The 24030-nt window shown below is 42.6% G+C and overlaps 1 protein-coding gene across 1 annotated transcript in view; it reads right to left on the bottom strand.

Moving 5' to 3' along the window:
• LOC126278967 (insulin-degrading enzyme) overlaps positions 1 to 24030 on the bottom strand; it is a 164673-nt gene that overhangs the window by 75258 nt on the left and 65385 nt on the right. The window contains 5 exon segments of the mRNA XM_049979260.1: positions 4756 to 4865; positions 4954 to 5049; positions 5138 to 5240; positions 5316 to 5419; positions 5507 to 5644. Coding sequence (XP_049835217.1) covers positions 4756 to 4865; positions 4954 to 5049; positions 5138 to 5240; positions 5316 to 5419; positions 5507 to 5644 — 551 coding nt within the window.

Genomic DNA, 24030 nt, shown 5'->3' with positions numbered 1-24030 from the left:
TCAACTTGAGATCCCCTGTCGATAGCGGCCATTACTTCGTGCGAATAAAGAGCTAGCTGTGTTGCACAAGAACGATGTTTTCTGAAACAATGCTGATTACGTACCAATAGATCGTTCCCTTCAAGGTGATTCATTATGTTTGAATGCAGTATATGCTCCAAAACCCTACTACAAGCCAATGTCAATGATATAGGTCTGTAGTTTGATGAATTGCTCCTACTACCCTTCTTAAACAGTGGTGTGACCTGCGCAATTTTCCAATCTGTAAGTACAGATCTCCTCCCCCCATGAACCATGGACCTTGCCGTTGGTGGGGAGGCTTGCGGGCCTCAGCGATACAGATAGCCATACCGTAGGTGCAACCACAACGGAGGGGTATCTGTTGAGAGGCCAGACAAACGTGTGGTTCCTGAAGAGGGGCAGCAGCCTTTTCAATAGTTGTAGGGGCAACAGTCTGGATGATTGACTGATCTGGCCTTGTAACACTAACCAAAACGGCCTTGCTGCGAACGGCTGAAAGCAAGGGGAAACTACAGCCATAATCTTTCTCGAGGGCATGCAGCTTTACTGTATGATTAAATTATGATGGCGTCCTCTTGGGTAAAATATTACGGATGTAAAATAGTCTCCCCATTCGGATCTTCGGACGGGGACTACTCAAGAGGATGTCGTTATCAGGAGAAAGAAAACTGGCATTCTACGGATCGGAGTGTGGAATGTCAGATCCCTTAATCGGGCAGGTACGTTAGAAAATTTAAAAAGGGAAATGGATAGGTTAAAGTTAGATATCGTGGGAATTAGTGAAGTTCGGTGGCAGGAGGAACAAGACTTCTGGTCAGGTGAATACAGGGTTTTAAATACAAAATCAAATAAGGGTAATGCAGGAGTAGGTTTAATAATGAATAATAAAATAGGAATGCGGGTAAGCTACTACAAACGGCATAGTGAACGCATTATTGTGGCAAAGATAGATACGAAGCCCACACCTACTACAGTAGTACAAGTTTATATGCCAACTAGCTCTGCAGATGACGAAGAAATTGAAGAAATGTATGATCAAATAAAAGAAATTATTCAGATAGTGAAGGGAGATAAAATGTAATAGTCATGGGTGACTGGAATTCAGTAGTAGGGAAAGGGAGAGAAGGAAACGTAATAGGTGAATATGGACTGGGGCAAAGGAATGAAAGAGGAAGCCACCTGGTAGAATTTTGCACAGAGCACAACTTAATCATAGGTAATACTTGGTTCAAGAATCATAAAAGAAGGCTGTATACATGGAAGAACCCTGGAGATACTTAAAGGTCTCAGATAGATTATATAATGGTAAGACAGATTTAGGAACCAGTTTTTAAATTGTAAGACATTTCCAGGGGCAGATGTGGACTCTGACCACAATCTATTGGTTATGACCTGTAGATAAAAACTGAAGAAACTGCAAAAAGGTGGGAATTTAAGGAGATGGGACCTGGATAAACTGAAAGAACCAGAGGTTGTACAGAGTTTCAGGGAGAGCATAAGGGAACAAGTGACAGGAATGGGGGAAAGAAATACAGTAGAAAAAGAATGGGTAGCTTTGAGGGATGAAGTAGTGAAGGCAGCAGAGAATCAAGTAGGTAAAAAGACGAGGGCTAGTAGAAATCCTTGGGTAAGAGAAGAGATACTGAATTTAATTGATGAAAGAAGAAAATAAAAAATGCAGTAAATGAAGCAGGCAAAAAGGAATACAAACGTCTCAAAAATGAGATCGACAGGAAGTGCAAAATGGCTAAGCAGGGATGGCTAGAGGACAAATGTAAGGATGTAGAGGCTTATCTCACTAGGGGTAAGATAGATACGGCCTACAGGAAAATTAAAGAGACCTTTGGAGATAAGAGAACCACTTGTATGAACATCAAGAGATCAGATGGAAACCCAGTTCTAAGCAAAGAAGATAAAGCAGAAAGGGAAGCAGTGGTTGGGAAGGGTGTGAGACAGGGTTGTAGTCTCTCCCCGATGTTATTCAATCTGTATATTGAGCAAGAAAAATTTGGAGTAGGTATTAAAATCCATGGAGAAGAAATAAAAACTTTGAGGTTCGCTGATGACATCGTAATTCTGTCAGAGACAGCAAAGGACTTGGAAGAGCAGTTGAACGGAATGGATAGTGTCTTGAAAGGAGGATATAAATTGAACATCAACAAAAGCAACACGAGGATAATGGAATGTAGTCGAATTAAGTCGGGTGATGCTGAAGGAATTAGATTAGGAAATGAGACACTTAAAGTAGTAAAGGAGTTTTGCTATTTGGGGAGCAAAATAACTGATAATGGTCGAAGTAGAGAGGATATAAAATGTAGACTGGCAATGGCAAGGAAAGCGTTTCTGAAAAAGAGAAATTTGTTAATATTGAGTATAGATTTAAGTGTCAGGAAGTCATTTCTGAAAGTATTTGTATGCAGTGTAGCCATGTATGGAAGTGAAACATGGACAATAAATAGTTTGGACAAGAAGAGAATAGAAGCTTTCGAAATGTGGTGCTATAGAAGAATGCTGAAGATTAAATGGGTAGATCACATAACTAATGAGGAAGTACTGAATAGGATTGGGGAGAAGAGAAGTTTGTGGCACAACTTGACAAGAAGAAGGGATCGGTTGGTAGGACATGTTCTGAGGCATCAAGGGATCACCAATTTAGTATTGGAGGGCACCGTGGAGGGTAAAAATCGTAGAGGGAGACCAAGAGATGAATACAGTAAGCAGATTCAGAAGGATGCAGGTTGCAGTAGGTACTGGGAGATAAAGAAGCTTGCACAGGATAGAGTAGCATGGAGAGCTGCATCAAACCACAACAACAACAACAACAACAACAACAACAACAACAACAACAAGTACAGATCTATCGGTGAGCGAGCGGTTGTGTATGAATGCTAAGTAGGGAGCTATTGTATCAGCGTAATCTGAAAGGAACCTAATCGGTATACAATCTGGACCTGAAGACTTGCCCATATCAAGCGATTTGAGTTGCTTCGCAACCCCTAAGGTATCTACTTCTAAGAAGCTCATGCTAGTAGCTGTTCATGTTTCAAATTCTGAAATATTCCATTCGTCTTTCCTGGTGAAGGAATTTCGGAAAACTGCGTTCAATAACTCTGCTTTAGTGATACAGTCGTTGGTAACAGTACCATCGGCACTGCGCAGCGAAGGTATTGACTGCGTCTTGCCGCTTGTGTACTTTACATACAACCAGAATTTCTTCAGATTTTCTACCAAATTTCGAGACAATGTTTCGTTGTGGAACGTATTAAAGGCATCTCGCATTGAAGTCCATGCCAAATTTCGCGAGTCTGTAAATTTTAGCCAATCTTCGGGATTTCGCATTCTTCTGAAATTCGCATGCTTTTTCCGTTGCCTCTGCAACAGCGTTCGGACCTCTTCTGTACCACGGGGGATCAGTTCCATCTCTTACCAATTTATGAGGTATGAGTCTCTCAATTGCTGCTGCAACTATATCTTTGAACTTGAGCCACATCTCGTCTACAATTGCATAGTCAGTTCGGAAGGACTGGAGATTGTCTCTTAGGAAGGCTTCTATTAACACTTTATCCGCTTTTTTAAATAAAACTATTTTGCGTTTGTTTCTGGTGGATTTGGAAGAAACGGTATTGAGTCTAGCTACAACGACCTTGTGATCACTAATCCCTGTATCAGTCATGATGCTCTCAATCAGCTCTGGATTGTTTGTGGCTAAGAGGCCAAGTGTGTTTTCGCTACCATTTACAATTCGCATGGGTTCGTGGACTAACTGCTCGAAATAATTTTCGGAGAAAGCATTTAGGACAATCTCGGAAGATGTTTTCTGCCTACCACTGGTTTTGAACAAGTATTTTTGCCAACATATCGACCGAAGGTTGAAGTCCCCACCAACTATAACCGTATGAGTGGGGTATTTATTTGTTACGAGACTCAAGTTTTCTCTGAACTGTTCAGCGAACACATCATCGGAGTCTGGGGGTCGGTAGAAGGAGCAAATTATTAACTTTGTTCGGCGGTTAAGTATAACCTCCACCCATACCAATTCACACGGAGTATCTACTTCGACTTCACTACAAGATAAACCACTACGAACAGACACAAACACTCCACCACCAGTTCTGCCTAATCTATCTTTCCTGAATACCGCCTGAGACTCCGTAAAAATTTCTGCAGAACTTATTTCAGGCTTTAGCCAGCTTTCTGTACCTATAACGATTCAGCTTCTGTGCTTTCTATTAGCACTTTAAGCTCAGGGACTTGCCCAGCACAACTACAACAATTTACAACTACAATTCTGACTGTTCCTTGATCCAAGCATATCCTTGGACTATCTGAGCTCTAATGACACCACTGACATGCTTTTTCAGTCACAATCAAAAAGAACACTGTGCAACACCCCAAACAGCTATCCAGATTTCGATTGACCATGTATTCCCTAAATTGTTTTAACCTGTGCTCCATCCATAAATGATCTCCTCCTCATCCTCAATTGAGTGCTAAATTCTTGTTTTCCTTTCCTTTATTCTTAGTTTGAACAAAAGCAACATTTAGTGAGAGATATACAAACACTTGGTAAAGGTAATTTCATACATAAGCAACTGAGTTATGATTCCACATTTCTAGATTATAACACACTAAAGATGTAGTTACTAGAATGTATCAAACATGTGCTGCATTAAAGTTTATCATTTTGTGTTGTTTTAACAATATGAACCTAAACACTAAAGACAGGCATCTAACCTCACAAATTCAAAACTCAAGTTTGCTTTAGGCAGCAGAAATTCATCATCTTGTTTGAACCAAACTCTAGTCAGTGGAGTGTTCTGGATAATTGTAGGATGTTCAGGTGCCTGCAAAACAAAGTCTTTATTGAACAGCTGAATTCTGACTTTAGTATTCAGACTGTTGTTCCAAGTATTATGCTTAAAAATGACTTACATTATCTTCACGAGGTAACAGATCAAAATCAGTTGGAATAAATTCATTTTTGGGGGGAAGTTTTAGATCTTCACATAAATTTGTTTCTTCCCATCTCTGTGGATGAAAAATCAAAATTATTACAAAGAGTATCACATTTTAACCATTCAAAATTTTCACGTAGTGTGAATGCAAACCTATGTACCTTTAATGTTTCCCGGGGAATTTCTTCCAATTTGTATTTTGTCCCATACCATTTTTCTGTCTGATCTACCAGTTCTTCAAATTTTCTTCCAACAACTGCAATCCTATCAAAACAGAACATGTTAAAACAATCAACTTTTTATGACTCCCCCCCACCCCCCACAAACTCACATATTTACCTTATGTTTTGTGGTGTCAAATAATCCATTACCATTTTTATAAGCTCAGGTTTCCACTCAGTTATCAGATAATGTCCAGAGAGTACTTCTTCCAAAGGATATTCCTTGGGGCAGTCATTTATTCATGTTAGATTTTGCTGTAACTTCTAGTTATCATTACATTTTAACTCGTTGTACAATAGATCACTTACATTAAGGTTCTGAGCTGTTGTTGATGCATGGTTCTGGGGCATTTCCTTATCTTTAAACCGAAAATGCATTGTCATAATATCTCTGTATTCTTCAAAAATCCACTGCTTTGGTCCTTCCTTCTTCAACATATTTATGTACTATTTGAAAAATTAAGATTAAAATTAATCTCATTACAAAACTTAAAACAATAAAGTTCAGCATGTCATTGAAATTTATAGTAATAACACAAAATATGAGATCAGTTTTGTTTAACATCAGTAAAATTAAACATAATTGGGTTCACTTACAAACAGAATCTGAAAATACAAGGCACATTCTGTAAGTCATGCAACACTTTTTGCTGAAAGGAGGTAGGTTTTATTCAGGATTCCAATACACCATAATATTCCCCACTTTTTTCTTATAAAAATCTATTTCTCATCATAATCTCTGTTCAATGCAACAGCCTTAGTGAGAGGATCGAATGCCACATGGTACCACTCTACTGGACAATGTCAGAGTCAACATCTTGCTGCATCAGTAACTTCTCAATCATCCACATACTACTTCCCGCAAAGTGCATCCTTCATTGGGTCAAACAGATGGATGTTGGAAGATGCAAGATTTGGGCTGTAGGGTGGATGATGAAGAACAATCCAATGAAGTTTTGTGAGTTCCTTTCAGATGTGCAGACTTGTGTGTGGCATTGCATTGTCGTGGAAAGGGGGAAGTTCATCAACATTTTTGGTGACAAACATGCTGCAATAGTTTCTGCAATTTCCTGAAGGTAGCACAATACACTTCAGAGTTGATCCTTGCACCATATGGGAGTACATCAAACACAATAACCCCTTGAGAGTTGCATAAGACTGTCACCATGACATTACTGCCTGAGGGTGCGGCTTTGAACTTCTCCTTCGGAGGAGAGGTGGTATGGCACCTCTCTACGTGTTTCAGTTTTATTTCAACAAAAAATTGCCACAATCAGCCTTATAACATGCAAGCGACACTGCAGATTGTCCTTTTAGCTCTTTATGATCTCCCATTAGGTGACGAAGAACCCGTGGTGTACACACCTTGAGTACCCAACTAGTGGATAAGTATGTTAGCACTAACAACAGAGACATCCAGTTGCACAGCGAGGTGTTTGTTAGTGTACATCAATCACCTCAAATGAGAGTGACTGTGTGCTGCCAGCCGGTGCATGGAGGTCTGACAGGTTTACACGAACTCACTACGATGATGGCCGGTGCCTCGCCCAATGACTCCCTGTTCTTTTGTTCACTGCCAGGTCTCCACAGACATTAAACAAATGTCTATGAATACCTGTGATGCTCTGGTTTTCCACCAAATGAAACTCAATGATAGCTCTCTACTTGGAATGCATCCTCGTTACAGACACTTTTATGAACACCACCACCTACTGAAACTTCATGAAACTACAGGGACTGGAGTATGAATATATACAATGTCCCACAGCAAATTTGCCATTTTTTAGAGATGGCACTGGAGGTGGGGGAGGGAGGGCAGTAGGTAGGGGGCTGAAATTACTTATTGAGCACCGCTCATACAACTATTCCACATGCGTGTCAAAAGGTATGCGGGAATGTTAAAGTAACACCAACATTTGGTTGGCAATAAGGCTGCTATGGACTAAGCAGCAGCACAGTTGGATGAAAATGGACTGACCGTACCATTGTCTGAAAGAAACATCCCAGCATTTGTCTGAACTACCAAAATCACACATAAATCTGGAAAACCAAACTGGAGTTTGAATCACATTCTGCTCACTCACAAATTCATTGCACTGGCCAAAATCACTAGGTTTACAAACGACATAACTTCCGAAAGATGAAAACTATTTATGTTTACATGTTAAGGCCTGAAACGGTTTGCCAAACAGATGGAACATTAGTTTTCAATCACCAGTTGATTTCAAATATGGTGTCTAAAAATTGTTCTAGTATAGTCAGCACAACAGTTATTTCCCTTGCATTAAATATTAGAGGTACACGAGAGCATGCTCAGTCTAATATTTCTACTCCTCTTTCTCTGGAAAATAAACAACTTCATCCATATTAGTCAAAAATTTGTAAATTTTTAAAAACAAGATGTAAATTTTTAAAAACAAGATGTAAATTTTTAAAAACAAGATGTATTTTTTTAAAACACAATGTAAATTTTTTAAAACAAGATGTAACTTGAAAATGCAAGCATGTTTCAAAAGCAGCTGTGCATTTACATGGGAACAAAAATTTACTGTGAAAGTGGAAATCTGGTCGCTAGAGCCACATTTCTATAACGATACTGGAGTGTTTATGGGAGCAACCGGAAGGGCTATTGGGAAACTGGTTTACAAAATTTACTTTCAGGAGCCTGTAATGTGACAACGTGCCGTATAGTGAATGCCAGGCATAGTCAAGGCCCAACGGCAGAGAAAGTGGATGCTTATGTCATCTGTGGGCCAGAATCGAAGGCAAAGTGGAAGAGCTTCCGCCTGCTGACAGCTAAATTAAAGAACGTTATGCGGGAGACAGTGTCTGGCTTGTGCTGCACTCTGACAGAGAAATAACAAAAGAATTAAACTAAATAATCGAGGATAATGGAACGTAGTCGAATTAAATCAGGTGAAGCTGAGGTAACTAGATTAGGAAATGAGACACTTAAAGTGGTGTTTTGCTATTTGGGGAGCAAAATAACTGATGATGGCCGAAGTAGAGAGGATATAAAATGTAGACTGGCAATGGCAAGGAAAGCGTTTCTGAAGAAGAGAAATTTGTTAACATCGAGTATTGATTTAAGTGTCAGGAAGCCTTTTCTGAAAGTATTTGTATGGAGTGTAGCCATGTATGGGAGTGAAACATGGATGGTAAATAGTTTGGACAAGAAGAGAATAGAAGTTTCAAAATGTGGAGCCACAGAAGAATGCTGAGGATTAGATGGGTAGATCACATAACTAATGAGGAAGTATTGAATAGGATTGGGGAGAAGAGAAGTTTGTGGCACAACTTGACCAGAAGAAGGGATCGGATGGTAGGACATGTTCTGAGGCATCAAGGGATCACCAATTTAGTACTGGAGGGCAGCGTGGAGGGTAAAAATCGTAGAGGGAGACCAAGAGATGAGTACACTAAGCAGATTCAGAAGGATGTAGGTTGCAGTAGGTACTGGGAGATGAAGAGGCTTACACAGGATAGAGTGGCATGGAGGGCTGCATCAAACCAGTCTCAGGACTGAAGACCACCACAACAACAACAATATTGTTATGTGTAGTAAAAATATAAATGTAATATTACTTTAATATATGAAAATGACTGTAACTGAATATTGTAATGTTATGGTATGTTTAACTGTAAATAGAGAATTTGGCGTAATGTAAAATGATGTTTAGGTGTGGGGAAAATCCCCGGGAGAACAGGTAAAGGTTGGCGCATAATATTGGTGGCAGAAGTAAGTTGGCATAGCTCTGAGGCAGAACAAGTGGTAAGTGGCATAAAAGGGACTGCCAGTGTGTGCTACGGTAGCGTTGCTAACAGACCATTTAGAAATGATCTGAAAGAGATATGGACTTCGTTTATCGTATGGCTACAAGTTAAATGGCCACTATGGCTTTTAAGCCACGGTATTTCGACGGAGATGGGCTGTGAGCGGCAAAATAGTATGGTTTCCGGCTCTGAGGTACATGGCACTGCATGGTGCAATGCTGTGTTAATCGCGATGAGTTGCTTGTGCCAACAGCGAGGTGTGAAGGGACCAGTAGCCGCACGCAATGGCGTATTGTGATCTCAGTAACTGATGAGGTCCATTGGTGTGCTCACTTCGGCATCAATGAACTAGAAGTTATCTTACAAGAGTATTACTATGAACAGTGGTTGTTATACCGACACCATTACCAGTACATTTATATTTTGTGAATCAGTTAGTATAATAGTCAAACCAAGTTCTCTACAGTGTGTAAAGTTTGAAGGCAATAATAATTTTGTGGTTTAAATTGCATTCCCTGAGTGTAATCAATTATTTAAAGAAATAGCTCATTATTACCCCATATCCAGTGATTTCTATGTGCTGCAACATCACTGAAAAGCTATGGTGTGTGAGTATCGGCGTAGTTATATTACAAGAGAAAATGGTCTGAATTAATGCCAAAATTGCCAGCAGACGCTGCTTCATGCAACAGATAGAAGATGCCAGGTACTGTGCCACCTTAATTACTATCCAGACTGATGTGGTGGCTTTTCAGTACATTGCCATGGTCAAAAATTACTCCGTTCCGTCTGAGCAATGTGATTCTCAATTAGTGTTTCAGTAACTACACTACTGGCCATTAAAATTGAAACACCAAGAAGAAATGCAGATGATAAATGGGTATTCACTGAACACATATATTGTACTAGAACTGACATGAGATTACATTTTCACGCAATTTGGGTGCATAGATCCTGAGAAATCAGTACCTAGAACAACCACCTCTGGCCGTAATAATGGCCTTGATACACCTGGGCATTGAGAGAAACAGAGCTTGGATGGCATGCACAGGTACAGCTGCCCATGCAGCTTCAACATGATACCACAGTTCATCAAGAGTAGTGATTGGCGTATTGTGACAAGCCAGTTGCTCGGCCACCATTGACCAGGTGTTTTCAATTGGTGAGAGATCTGGAGAATGTGCTGGGCAGGGCAGCAGTCAAACATTTTCTGTATCCAGAAAGGCCCGTACAGGACATGCAACATGCGGTTGTGCATTATCCTGCTGAAATGTAGGGTTTCGCATGGATCGAATGAAGGATAGAGCCACGGGTCGTAACACATATGAAATGTAACGTCCACTGTTCAAAGTGCCGTCAATGCAAACAAGAGGTGACCGAGACGTGTGGCCAATGGTACCCCATAACATCAGGCCAGGTGATGCGCTTCCAATGTGCGTTCACCGCGATGTCGCCAAACACGGATGTGGCCATCGTGATGCTGTAAACAGAACCTGGATTCATCCAAAAAAAATGACGTTTTGCCATTCGTGCACCCAGGTACGTCGTAGAGTACACCATCGCAGGCGCTACTGTCTGCGATGCAGCATCAAGGGTAACCACAGCCACGGTCTCCGAGCTGATAGTCCATGCTGCTGCAAACATCATCGAAACTGTTCGTGCAGATGGTTGTTGTCTTGCAAACATGCCCATCTGTTAACTCTGGGATCGAGACGTGGCTGCACGATCCGTTACAGCCATGCGGATAAGATGCCTGTCATCTCGACTGCTAGTGATATGAGGCCGTTGGGATCCAGCACGGCACTCCGTATTACCCTTCTGAACCCACCAATTCCATATTCTGTTAACACTGCTTGGATCTTGACCAACGTGAGCAGCAATGTCACGATACGATAAACCGCAATCACGATAGGCTACAATCCAACCTTTATCAAAGTCGGAAACGTGATGGTACCCATTTCTCCTCCTTACACGAGGCAACACAACAACGTTTCACCCGGCAACGCCGGTCAACTGCTGTTTGTGTACAAGAAATCGGTTGGAAAGTTTCCTTATGTCAGCACGTTGTAGATGTCGCCAAAGGCGCCAACCTTGTGTGAATGCTCGGAAAAGCTCATCATTTACATATCACAGCATCTTCTTCCTGTCGATTAAATTTTGCGTCTGTAGCATGTCATCTTCGTGGTGTAGCAATTTTAATGGCCAGTAGTGTATACTGACAAGCAGATCTGTATTTTTCTTTAATTAAGTGTTCAAGGAAATTGTTGCCACCACAGTACACATTGTGCCTTCAGCACAATGCAAGCTCAATAACATTAAATTCAGTAATTACAATATGTGTAGTTTACATTAACCTAAAACAAGTTCAAGTGTTTATCATTTGTGTTTATGTATTGTGAAACAATTTCAGCCTGTGGTATTGTTTTAAAAGAATAATGTCCTCCTGCTAGGCAATATCAAACATACAGAATTAACTGCTCCCTGTTCAGTCACTTCAAAGAGATTATCAGTGATACTAATAATCAAATATAAACGTAAAAATAAGTTTGTTACGTGCCATTATCATTATTTATTCCAAAAATTCCGTTTAGTAGTTGTATCTATTCAAAACTCTTACACACGAGAGCCGCTTTCCGGAAGTTCGATGTCGCATGGTCTAATAATAATACAGTAAATTCGGATAGTGGTATCGCAAGCCCCATCTAAACATACTCAATGACAGCTCATTCATCAGACGTTCACACTGAACAAGGCTGGGAGAAGAAAATTTGGTCTGTGCTTTTCAAAGAGACTATCCTGGTATCTGCCCCCCCCTTTTTTTTTATTTAAAGGGGGTGGGGGGTGGGAAGCTGCCACTGTCTATCTGGATGGCTGGACAAGGATTTTAATCCCCACTCTTCCCAAATACAGAGGTAAAGGGAAGATTAAGATTTAACATGCAGTCAACACCAAAGTCATTAGGGGCAGAGCACCAGTGCAAACTGGGTCAGGACGAATAAAGTGTTTGGCTGTATCTTTTTCAACAAAATCATCCCCTGTGCCACGTCGAAATGATTGCAAAATGTTTGGTTGAAATGCTATGGTATGTTACACAATTACTCATTTTAACCTGTCTTAATTTCTTTCAGGACGACAGTTGGTATGCCTGCATTTCAAAATTAATTTCTCTAATTTTGTTGTGACAGTCATAGTAAGAGATGTACGAGTGAGGAAGAAGTATGTAGCTGGGGTCATCATAAAATATACACTTTCAGAACATAATATCCTTTAAATGATGCACAACTTTTTCTTGTACCATCTACCATTGGAAACTATTGAGCATGTGTGATACTCTTGTGCTCATCAAGCCCATCGTGAGTTTCATGGTTTTTAAGTCTTTCCTTCCATTAAGCCAAGACAATAATGTCACCGCATTGACAACAAAAACCTCAGTATTCAGTTGAATGAGATCTTTTTAAGAAACCTGTTTTCTTCCATCAACTGCAATGTAATAGAATCCTTTCAATGAAGTTCGTCTGGCATCTGTCTTGCCACCAACTGGATCTATTTAATGACAGAATCTCCAGTAACTGAAAAGCAATTAAATTTCGAAATTCATTCTATTTGCCTTTAAAAAAGTTACATGTGCATTTAATTCAGTGTAACTATAGACAATATTTATATTAGCCCTGATGCTACATGGGAACACAGGCTTTCTTGGCAAATTTTAATTGTGAAATCATTTTGGATTATCAACTAAGTCACGACGGTCTCCCGAGGAACATTTCAACAAGTTTCCTTATTTCTAGGTGAAGTCTAGGAAACAGAAATCAGTGAAACATTGTTTCCACAAGACTCCATTACTTGGCTCGTAGCCTAAACAATTTTCATCAGCCACAAAACAATTTTCATCAGCCACAAAACAATTTTCATCAGCCACAACTTCAATTTGCCCTTGTCTCATTAGCAGTTGTTCTGCTTTGCAATGGGTCCAGGCACAGTTCATGGACCCCTCTCCCTGCCTTGTGTTTCTCTCTTTGGTTCCACACATTTATTGCTTTACTCCCTGACACCATCTGTTAACTGGCATCAGCATTCTCTCTCTCTCTCTTTCTCTCTCTCTCTCTCTCTATATATATATATATTCCTTCAAATACCTTGCTGGAATCAGCACAGTAATGGAGTCTCAAGCTTTTGGTCTTTATTTTTTACTTTATTTCATTTCAGATTCTTCGAATTTGCTATTTAATTCTTCCACTTAGCCAGCACCACTGTGTCATCAGCTAGTGTATACATTCCATCTGTTTCTCTCCTACTCCCACCTCTCTTGCTTTATTCATACACTCTCCTATCATTTCCACCATGTAGATGCCACAAACAGAAAGGTGAAACACAACGAAGCTGAAGGTAAAACTCTTTAACCTATTTTACCGAGCGAGGTGACGCAGTGGTTAGCACACTGGACTCGCATTCGGGAGGATGACAGTTCAATCCCGTCTCTGGCCATCCTGATTTAGGTTTTCCGTGATTTCCCTAAATCGTTTCAGGCAAATGCCGGGTTGGTTCCTTTGAAAGGGCACAGCCGATTTCCTTCCCAATCCTTCCCTAACCCGAGCCTGCGCTCCGTCTCTAATGACCTCGTTGTCGACAGGACGTTAAACACTAACCACCATCACCACCTTAACCTATTTTCTTCTTCTGTAGTTGACACTGTGTTTTCTAGATACAATCATCAGTGTATTACACCCCAAACTATCAAAAGCTTTTTTTCTAAATTAAATAAAATAGCACTAATCCTCACATTATTTTCACTGTACCTAGTCCTGCAACTCACAGTATGCCTATAGCATCTCTCGTGCCTACCCCTCTCATGAAATTCTACTGCCTTCCTCCCATGATACTGTTTAAGCTAGGTATACATTCTTCTATTCACCATTCTCAGTAGAATATTAGCTGCGTGTGTTAGCCGACTTGAAAGTCCTATGTTCGTCAAATATTTTTATGTTGTTTTCCAGGGGATGGGAATTATCATCAATTCCATGTTGTTGTTAGGCCACTCTCCCTTTGAATATGTTGCTGCTGCTGTTGTTGCTGTTGATGTTGTCGTCCTAGTTTATGATGCAGCTTTCTACACTAGTCTGTTCCCTTCATTTCTGCATACTGTTGCAACCTACATCCATACGAACCTGCTTACTGTATTTGAGCATTAGTCTCCCTCTAAAATCCTTACGTCTCATACTTCCTTTATTACAAAACTGAAGATCCCCAGATGCCTCACAATGAGCCCTATCAATCGATCACTGCTTCCAGTCATGTTGCGCCATAAATTTACTTCCTCCACCCCAATTCGAGTCAGTACCTCATCAATAATTACCTGGATTAATTAACCCAGCAGAGAGGCTACTACAGTGCCTCACCCTCTTCAAGCACTAGCACTGCTTCCCTTTCACAAGGTCCAACAGATGGTGCTGGACAGCAAAACGCCAAGACTGCACATGACAATCGTGTATAAAAGGAGCTGTAATGAGAGAGAGAATCAGATGCACCAGCAGTCACAGTAACTTGACGTTACCTGAAAAGGTGATTTTAGTGAAGCTGTCTTAACAGAATGGGGAACGTGCTAGTTCAGCGTTACGATCCTATTGCCATAGGAAGGGGATTCGTACAAGTAAAGGTCCATTGACAAATGCAGCTGTGGCGAGAATGATTTCAAGGTTCGAAGCCATTGACTGTTTAGACGATAGACCCCATAGTGGCCGACCGAGCACAAGGCGAAATGCTGCTGAGACAGTTCAGGAAGAAATGGAGACTGTAGCAGGTTCGTGTATGCACGGGGAAGTCAGCACTCGTGCAGTCGCACAGGCATTCCGTACACTACTGTTTGGTTGGAACTTAGGCGTACCCTCCGATGCTATCCATACAAAATCCATCAGCATCATGAACTGTTACCTGCCGATTTAGTGAAGCGGAGGGCATTTGTGGTGTGGGCATTTCAAAAGATGGTGGAATATGACGATTGGCTGAATAACGTGTTGTGGACCAACGAAGCTCATTTCACACTCTGAGGGTCTGTCAACGCCCACAACTGCAGAATTTGGGCTACCGAAAGTCCTAGAACTGTCGTGGAAACTCCATTGCACAATGAGAAAGTCACGGTATGGGTTGGCTTTACCACATGTGCTGTTATCGGGCCTTTTTTCTTCGAGAAAATTCATGATTCTGGTTTTGTAACTGTTACCGTGATGGGTGAGAGGTATGCCGATTTGTTACAGAATCGCATCATCTCCAGCCTGGCTGATAAATACCTGCTGGAATGCACAATATTTGTGCAGGATGGCGCTCCACCCTATATTGCTAGACACATGAAAGATCTGTTGCGAGCATCGTTTGGTGATGATCATGTGCTCAGCCGTCACTTTCGTCATGCTTGGCCTCCTAGGTCCCCAGGCCTTAGTCAGTGCGCTTATTGGCTTTGGGGTTACCTGAAATCGCAAGTGTATTGTGATCGACCGACATCTCTAGGGATGCTGAAAGACAACATCATAACTCCGGACATGCTTTACAGTGCTGTTCACAACATTATTCCTCGACTACAGCTATTGTTGAGGAATGATGGTCGACATATTGAGCATTTCCTGTAAAGAACATCATCTTTGCTTTGTCTTACTTTGTTATGCTAATTATTGATATTCTGATCAGATGAAGCACCATCTGTCGGACATTTTTTGAACTTTTGTATTTTTTTTTTGTTCTAATAAAACCCCATGTCATTCCAAGCATGTGTGTCAATTTGTGCCTCTCTATCTACATTATTCTGTGATTTATTCAGTTTTCCAATTTATACTGACTTTTTGATCACCCGGTATATAAGTTCATTCTTGGATGTTCATTCAAATGCTGTCAACATTTTGTTAGAAATTTTGGAAACATTACAAGAAACAGGAAATAACAGGCAATTCTGTCTACTGTGGTTCAAACAATGATTGTTGTGCTAATTGAAGTTCAAGACAAAAACACAGTACCTACGTAGCCTGAAGGAAACATATACAGTAATAGCTTACAGTTAAACAAAGGAGGCAGAATACGCTTAGAATTACACATTTTACAAAGCCAGTTCTTTTTGTAACACCATAATGTGAATTGTATAAGTGAAATGTAGATTTATACAAAGCACAAAAGACATAGGAAAATGAAACTCACTAATTTGTGGAAGAAAAACTATTTGAAAGATTCAGAACTGATCATGGGAGTCAATGCACTGTTACCGAGGTTCATCTACATAACTGAGCCCTCAAACACAAATGAGATTAACAAAAGCGATTTCCATGTTTCTTTGACCTACTTAAACAGATCCAGGAAATGGAAGTTGAAAAATTACACAGTTTACTTCAAGTAAACGTGTAGAGGCGATTTGATTAATAGGTAATACTATAAAGAAATTCATAGCTCATGTACACAATGTAACAGTAACTAATGGTCAATTTTCTTTCCTTGTATTTTCTTTTAGGGCAGACTCACAACTGAGGTCATAAGTGCCCATGTCATAACCTCAGAACACTAATAAGTGAAAGAAGTTAGAAGTGACTACACATGAAGCCCCATCGATAGAAGGAAAGAGAGCTAAATCCAAGGATATCACCTCTGAGAAAGGTCTACAAAATACGCCATAGGGAAAGCGGAGGTCCAGAACCAGTGATTAAATGACCTTCACCATATTGCTACAATGGATAAAAGGTAAAACATGGTTAATGGCCTGCACGTCATTTGCTAAAACGGCCGATAACTCAAACAGAAAACACACTAGAACGTAAATAGTTTTGAAAAAAAGGGGCATTCATTCAGGTAAAGGCGAACCATCCAAAGTTGATGCCACTAAGAACAAAGTAATGCGAGATCAGCACTTAATAAATGACAATGGCTAAAAAGATAGTGCCCAATACCCAACTTACCTACAATGAAATCACGACAAGAGGACCTGGAGACCGACCAAGTTCTGGGAGAGCTTCAATTCCCCAAGCTTGTTCCCATGAGGAGAAGATCAGTGGCGATACCAAAGTCACACCTTCTGCCAAAAGATGCCAACATGGAGATCATCCGAAGGAATGAAAGAGCTAGCAGGCTGAAGGTAGAGGACTGCAGCCTTGGCAGCAGTATCAGCAGCCTCTTTCCCTGTCAGACCGACATGACCAGAAACCCACACGGACATCACAGGGGCTCCCTCAACACTGAGCAAGTGGAAGCTTTCTTAGACCCGCTGCACTAAGGAATGGACTACAATTAAAAAAAGCATGTGTCACAGGATATACTGGGTGCCCTGACCGAGGCTGAGGAGCTCTGCTGTACAAATTTAGCAGTGTTCTGGAAGCCGACATAAAAAATGGTCAGTGCCAGTGATGAAGGCACAACCGGTGCCACAGTCAGTCTCAGAACCATCATGTGCTACTGTTAAGTTGTGTGCCAAGCTCAAGAAACTTAGGCAATACATTGAATCCAGATTAATTTGCTCGGGAAGTGAATGAAGCCCAAGATGAACACAGGCCAACATATGAAACCAACACGGTGATGCGTTCACACACACACATTGGGAATCAAGCGTTAAGTGGGAAGATAAGCTGCTGGAATGTTAGCTAAAAGCAAACTCTGGGAAGTAACAGAAAGAAGGGCACACTCCTTACTGGGGATCACGGGAGTCATAGGAAAAGAGGGCATAGGATGTGACGCTAGACATGGCAGACAAACAGCATGCGTATCCACTGAGGAGGACACCACACCTGTATGACCGTGGTAGTTCTGCAGCTTCTGCATAGACTCTCAAGTGAGCTAATGTAAAAGGTGCCAGTGACCAAATGTATTCCATGATCATGGATTGCATTAAGACAGCATAAGATGAATTGAATAGATGTGCAGATAAAAAAAAAAAAAAAAACACCCATAGTATAGTTTTGAACTGACAAGGGATCGATACAAATGCAGGAGGGTGATCCGATCCACTCCCCTGGAATTACCGCATAGGCTATGTAGGGCACTGATGGACCGGGTACAGCGTGTGACCATGTAAGACGTGGGAGAACCAAGAAAGTGTGCTGTCAAGCATAAGCCCCAAGAATTTCAGAGTTTCGGCGAACAGCAGAGCAAAAGATCAAAGATGTAAAGAGAGCAGAAGAAACCCACTGCACCACAAGAAATCCAGTTTTGTCAGTGGACTAACAAAAGCTATTATTAATGTACCACAAGTCAAGATGATCGTGATATCGCTGAAGGTGCCACTCAAAGAGACAAGTGCGTGGAGAACTGCAGCAGATTGCAGAGTCATCAACAAAAAGGAAGCCGGAGATGCCTGGCAGGAACCTCATGTTACCCTTTCCACCTTCGAATACCATGTCAACCTCACAACATCCCTACAACGACCCCATTAAATTTTATTTACATTCCCTGTGCAAACATGCCTTCACCCCAGCCAGATTACGCTCCCATATTTTATTTACTCAGGCTTGTCTGACATTTGGCATTACCCCCAAAGGCCTCACACTTAAAGTTCCCATCTCTGGCTACAATCCTTCTTTCCATCAGTCCTTATACCAGTTCCAAACTGCACAATCCATAGCCCTCACCCGCCTAATCCTTCACCTATACATCGACTCGGCCAATGAACACACCCGTCAACTCCTATCCCAAATCAAAGTCCTCAATCTTTCCTCTCCCACATCCACACCAGCTGTTCATAGCATCCTCCTACAGGCCAACCGCAAATTAGAACAGCATGCCACACTCCACCTCGAAAAACTATCCAATATACTGGTTTCCCACCTCCGGAAAGGCAACTCACTCACCCTCCACAACCTTTCCAACAAACCTCAACCTCTTCTCATTTCACACAGACCCAGTCTCTACCATCTACTCAATTTCCCACTTCCAGCTCCACTCCCCCCAACACCTCAAAATTCTAGTCAACACAATCTGGAACCACAACACCCCAATTCAGTAGTTAACCTTTCATCCAAACCTCTCTCCCAATCAGAAACCTCTGTCCTATACAAAGGCCTCACCTTCAGCCCCACTCCCAGATTCAACCGAACTGCCCTTGTCAAAGATTTACTGTCCAACACTCGTAGTCTCTGCTGGAAATATAACTTTGCCGCGAAGAAAAATAATCCTGATCCCACTCCTAATGATCCAACTCCCCAAGACACTATCCAAATTGAACCCTGCCTGGAACAGTTACGTCTTCCATCACAGCGGGACAGACATCCTCTTCCTCAAAATCACCCTCTCCAAACCTTCCTGGAATTTCTCACTTCCAGCTTTGCCTCTCAATCTTTCTTGAAAAACCTTAATCCTACTCCCAACATCACCACAGCCGAAGCCCAGGCTTTCCGTGATCGAAAAGCTGACCGATCCATCATCATTCTTCCGGCTGACAAGGGTTCCACGACCGTGGTACCTGATCGTCGGGAGTATGTGGCTGAGTGACTGCGTCAGTTTTCAGACAACTCTACATACAAAGTTTGCCAAGGTAATCCCATTCCTGATGTCCAGGCGGAGCTTCAAGGAATCCTCAGAACCTTTGGCCCCCTACAAAACCTTTCACCTGACTCATCTCAAACTCCTGACCCCACTGACACCTTACACTCCTACCTTCTACCTACTTCCTAAAATTCACAAACCCAAACATCCCGGCCGCCCCATTGTAGCTGGTTACCAAGCCCCCACAGAACGTATTTCTGCCTACGTAGATCAACACCTTCAACCCATTACATGCAGTCTCCCATCCTTCATCAAAGACCCCAACCACTTTCTCGAACACCTGGAATCCTTACCCAGTCTGTTATCCCCGGAAACTATCCTTGTAACCATTGATGCCACTTCCCTATACACAAATATCCCGCACGTCCATGGCCTCGCTGCAATAGAGCACTTCCTTTGACGCCGATCACCTGACACCCTACCTAAAACCTCTTTCCTCATCACCTTAGCCAGCTTCATCCTGACCCACAACTTCTTCACTTTTGAAGGCCAGACATGCCAACAATTAAAGGGAACAGCCATGGGTACCAGGATGGCCCCCTCGTATGCCAACCTATTTATGGGTCGCTTAGAGGAAGCCTTCTTGGTTACCCAAGCCTGCCAACCCAAATTTTGGTACAGATTTATTGATGACATCTTCATGATCTGGACTCACATTGAAGAACAAATCCAGAATTTCCTCTCCAACCTCAACTCCTTTGGTTCCATCAGATTCACCTGGTCCTACTCCAAAACCCATGCCACTTGCCTTGAAGTTGACCTCCATCTGTCCAATGGCCAGCTTCACACATCTGTCCACATCAAACCCACCAACAAGCAACAGTACCTCCATTATGACAGCTGCCACCCATTCCATTTCCAACGGTCCCTTCCCTACAGCCTAGGCCTTCGTGGCAAACTAATCTGCTCCAGTCCTGAATCCCTGAACCATTACACCAACAACCTGAAAACAGCATTCGCATCCCGCAACTACCCTCCCGACCTGGTACAGAAGCAAATAACCAGAGCCACTACCTCACCCCCTCAAACCCAGAACCTCTCACAGAAGAACCCCAAAGGTGCCCCACTTGTGACAATACTTCCCGGGACTGGATCAGACTCTGAATGTGGCTCTCCAGCAGGGATACGACTTCCTAAAATCCTGCCCCGAAATGAGATCCATCCTTCATGAAATCCTCCCCACTCCACCAAGAGTGTCTTTCCACCGTCCACTTAACCTTCGTAACCTCTTGGTTCATCCCTATGAAATCCCCAAACCACCTTCCCTACCCTCTGGCTCCTACCCTTGCAACCGCCCCCGGTGTAAAACCTGTCCTATGCACCCTCCCACCACCACCTACTCCAGTCCTGTAACCCGGAAGATGTACACGATCAAAGGCAGAGCCACGTGTGAAAGCACCCACGTGATTTACCAACTGACCTGCCTCCACTGTGATGCTTTCTATGTGAGAATGACCAGCAACAAACTGTCAATTTGCATGAACGGACACAGGCACACAGTGTTTGTTGGTAATGATGATCACCCTGTGGCTAAACATGCCTTGGTGCACGGCCAGAACATCTTGGTACAGTGTTACACCGTCCGGGTTATCTGGATACTTCGCACTGACACCCACCTATCAGAACTCTGAAGATGGGAACTTGCCCTTCAGTATATCCTCTCTTCTCGTTATCCACCAGGCCTCAATCTCCGCTAATTTCAAGTTGCCACCACTCATACCTCACCTGTCATTCAACATCATCTTTGCCTCTGCACTTCCGCCTCGACTGACATCTCTGCCCAAACTCTTCGCCTTTAAATATGTCTGCTTGTGTGTGTGTGTGTGTGCGCGCACGCGCGAGTATATACCTATCCTCCCCCCCCCCCCCCCCCCCCCCAAGGTAAGTCTTTCCACTCCCGGGATTGGAATGACTCCTTACCCTCTCCCTTAAAACCCACATCCTTTTGTCTTTCCCTCTCCTTCCCTCTTTCCTGAAGAAGCAACCGTTGGGTGCCAAAGCTAGAAATTTTGTGTGTGTGTGTGTGTGTGTGTGTGTGTGTGTGTGTGTGTGTGTGTGTGTTTGTGTGTTATTTTATTGTGGCTGTCTACCGACCCTCTCCCGCTTGGTAAGTCTTGGAATCTTTTTTTAAATTTGTTTTTAATATATTTTTCCCATGTGGAAGTTTCTTTCTAAGCATTCCACGTGGGAAAAATATACCTAAAAACAAAGATGCTCTAACTTACCAAACAAAATCGCTGGTATGTTAATGGAAACAATAAAACAACACACACACTCAAATTTCATGCTTTCGCAACTCAAGGTTGCATCATCAGGAAAGAGGGAAGGAGAGGGAAAGACGAAAGTATGTGGGTTTTATGGGAGAGGGTAAGGAGACATTCCAATCCTGGGAGCGGAAAGACTTACCTAACGGGGATAAAAGGACAGGTATACACTCGCGCACACAATTATCAATCCGAACATATATAGACACAGGCATACATATGTAAAGGCAAAGAGGTTGGGCAGAGATGTCAGTCGAGGCGGAAGTACAGAGGAAAAGATGTTGATGAATGACAAGTGATGTACGAGGGGTGGCAACTTGAAATTAGCAGAGGTTGAGGCCTGGTGGGTAACGGGAAGACAGGATATATTGAAAGGCAAGTTCCCATCTTTGGAGTTCTGATAGGTTGGTGTCAGTGGGAAGTATCCCAGATAACCCGGACGGTGTAACACTGTGCCAAGATGTGCTGGTCATGCACCAAGGCATGTTTAGCCACAGGGTGACCCTCATTACCAACAAACATTGTCTGCCTGTGTCCCTTCATGCGAATGGACAGTTTTTTGCTGATCATTCTCACATAGAAGGCTTCACAGTGTAGGCATGTCAGTTGGTAAATCACGTGGGTGCTTTCACATGTGGCTCTGCCTTTGATCGTGTACACATTCCGAGTTACACGACTGGACTGGAGTGGTGGGAGGGTGCATGGGACAGGTCTTACACAGGGGGTGATTACAAGGGTAGGAGCCAGAGAGTAGGGAATGACGTTTTGGGATTTCATAGGGATGAACCAAGAGGTTTCGAAGATTAGGTGGATGGCGGAAAGACACTCTTGGTTGAGTGGAGAGGATTTCATGAAGGATGGATTTCATTTCAGGGCAAGATTTGAGGAAGTCGTATCCCTGCTGGAGAGCCACATTCAGAGTCTGATACAGTCCTAGAAAGTATGCTGTCACAAGTGAGACACTTTTGGGGTTCTTCTGTGAGAGGTTCTGGGTCTGGGGGGACGAGGAAGTGGCTCTAGCTATTTTCTTCTGTAACAGGTCGGGAGGGCAGTTGCGGGATGAGAAAGCTGTTTTCAGGTCATTGGTGTAATGGTTCAGGGATTCAGGACTGGAGAAGATTCGTTTGCCATGAAGACCTTAAGTTATAGGGAAGGGACCGTTTGATATGTAATGGATGGCAGCTGTCATAATGGAGGTACTGTTGCTTGTTGGTGGGTTTGATGTGGACGGATGTGTGAAGCTGGCCATTGGACAGATGGAGGTCAACGTCAAGGAAAGTGGCATGAGATTTGGAGTAGGACCAGGTGAATCTGATCGAACCAAAGGAGTTGACGTTGAGAAGAAATTCTGGACTACTACTTCACTGTGAATCCAGATCATGAAGATATCATCAATAAATCTGTACCAAACATTGGGTTGGCAGGCTTGGGTAACCAAGATGTCTTCCTCTAAGCGACCCCTAAATAGGATGGCATACGAGGGGGCCATCCTGGTACCCATGGCTGTTCCCTTTAATTGTTGGTATGTCTGGCCTTCAAAAGTGAAGAAGTTGTGGGTTAGGATGAAGCTGGCTAAGGTAATGAGGAAAGAGTTTTAGGTAGGGTAGCAGGTAATCGGTGTGAAAGGAAGTGCTCCATCGCAGCGAGCCCCTGGACGTGCGAGATATTTGTATATAACGAAGTGGGTTACAAGGATGGTTTCCTGGGGTAACAGATTGGGTAAGGATTCCAGGCATTTGAGAAAGTGGTTGATGTCTTTGATGAAGGATGGGAGACTGCATGTAATAGGTTGAAGAAGTTGATCTACGTAGGCAGAGATACATTCTGTGGAGGCTCGGTAACCAGCTGCAATGTGGCGGCCGGGATGATTGGGTATGTGAATTTTAAGAAGCAGGTACAAGGTTGGGGTGCGGAGTGTCGGTGGGGTCAGAAGGTTGATGGAGTCAGGTGAAAGGTTTTGTAAAGGGCCTAAAGTTCTGAGGATTCCTTGAAGCTCCGCCTGGATGGGATTACCTTGGCAAACATTGTATTTAGTTTTGTTTGAAAGCTGACGCAGTCCCTCAGCCACATACTCCTGACGATCAAGTACCATGGTTGTGGAACCCTTGGCAGCCGGAAGAATGATGATGGATCGGTCAGCCTTCAGATCACGGATAGCCTGGGCTTAAGCTGTGGTTATGTTGGGAGTAAGATTAAGGTTTTTCAAGAAGGATTGAGAGGCGAGGCTGGAAGTGAGAAATTCCTGGAGTTACAAGGATGGTTTCTGGGGATAACAGATTGGGTAAGGATATT

This window comes from Schistocerca gregaria, chromosome 6 (genome assembly GCF_023897955.1).
Source record: "Schistocerca gregaria isolate iqSchGreg1 chromosome 6, iqSchGreg1.2, whole genome shotgun sequence".
Classification (NCBI taxonomy): domain Eukaryota; kingdom Metazoa; phylum Arthropoda; class Insecta; order Orthoptera; family Acrididae; genus Schistocerca; species Schistocerca gregaria.
Note: the sequence above shows the minus strand (reverse complement) of the source record. Positions and strands in the feature narration are given on the sequence as shown.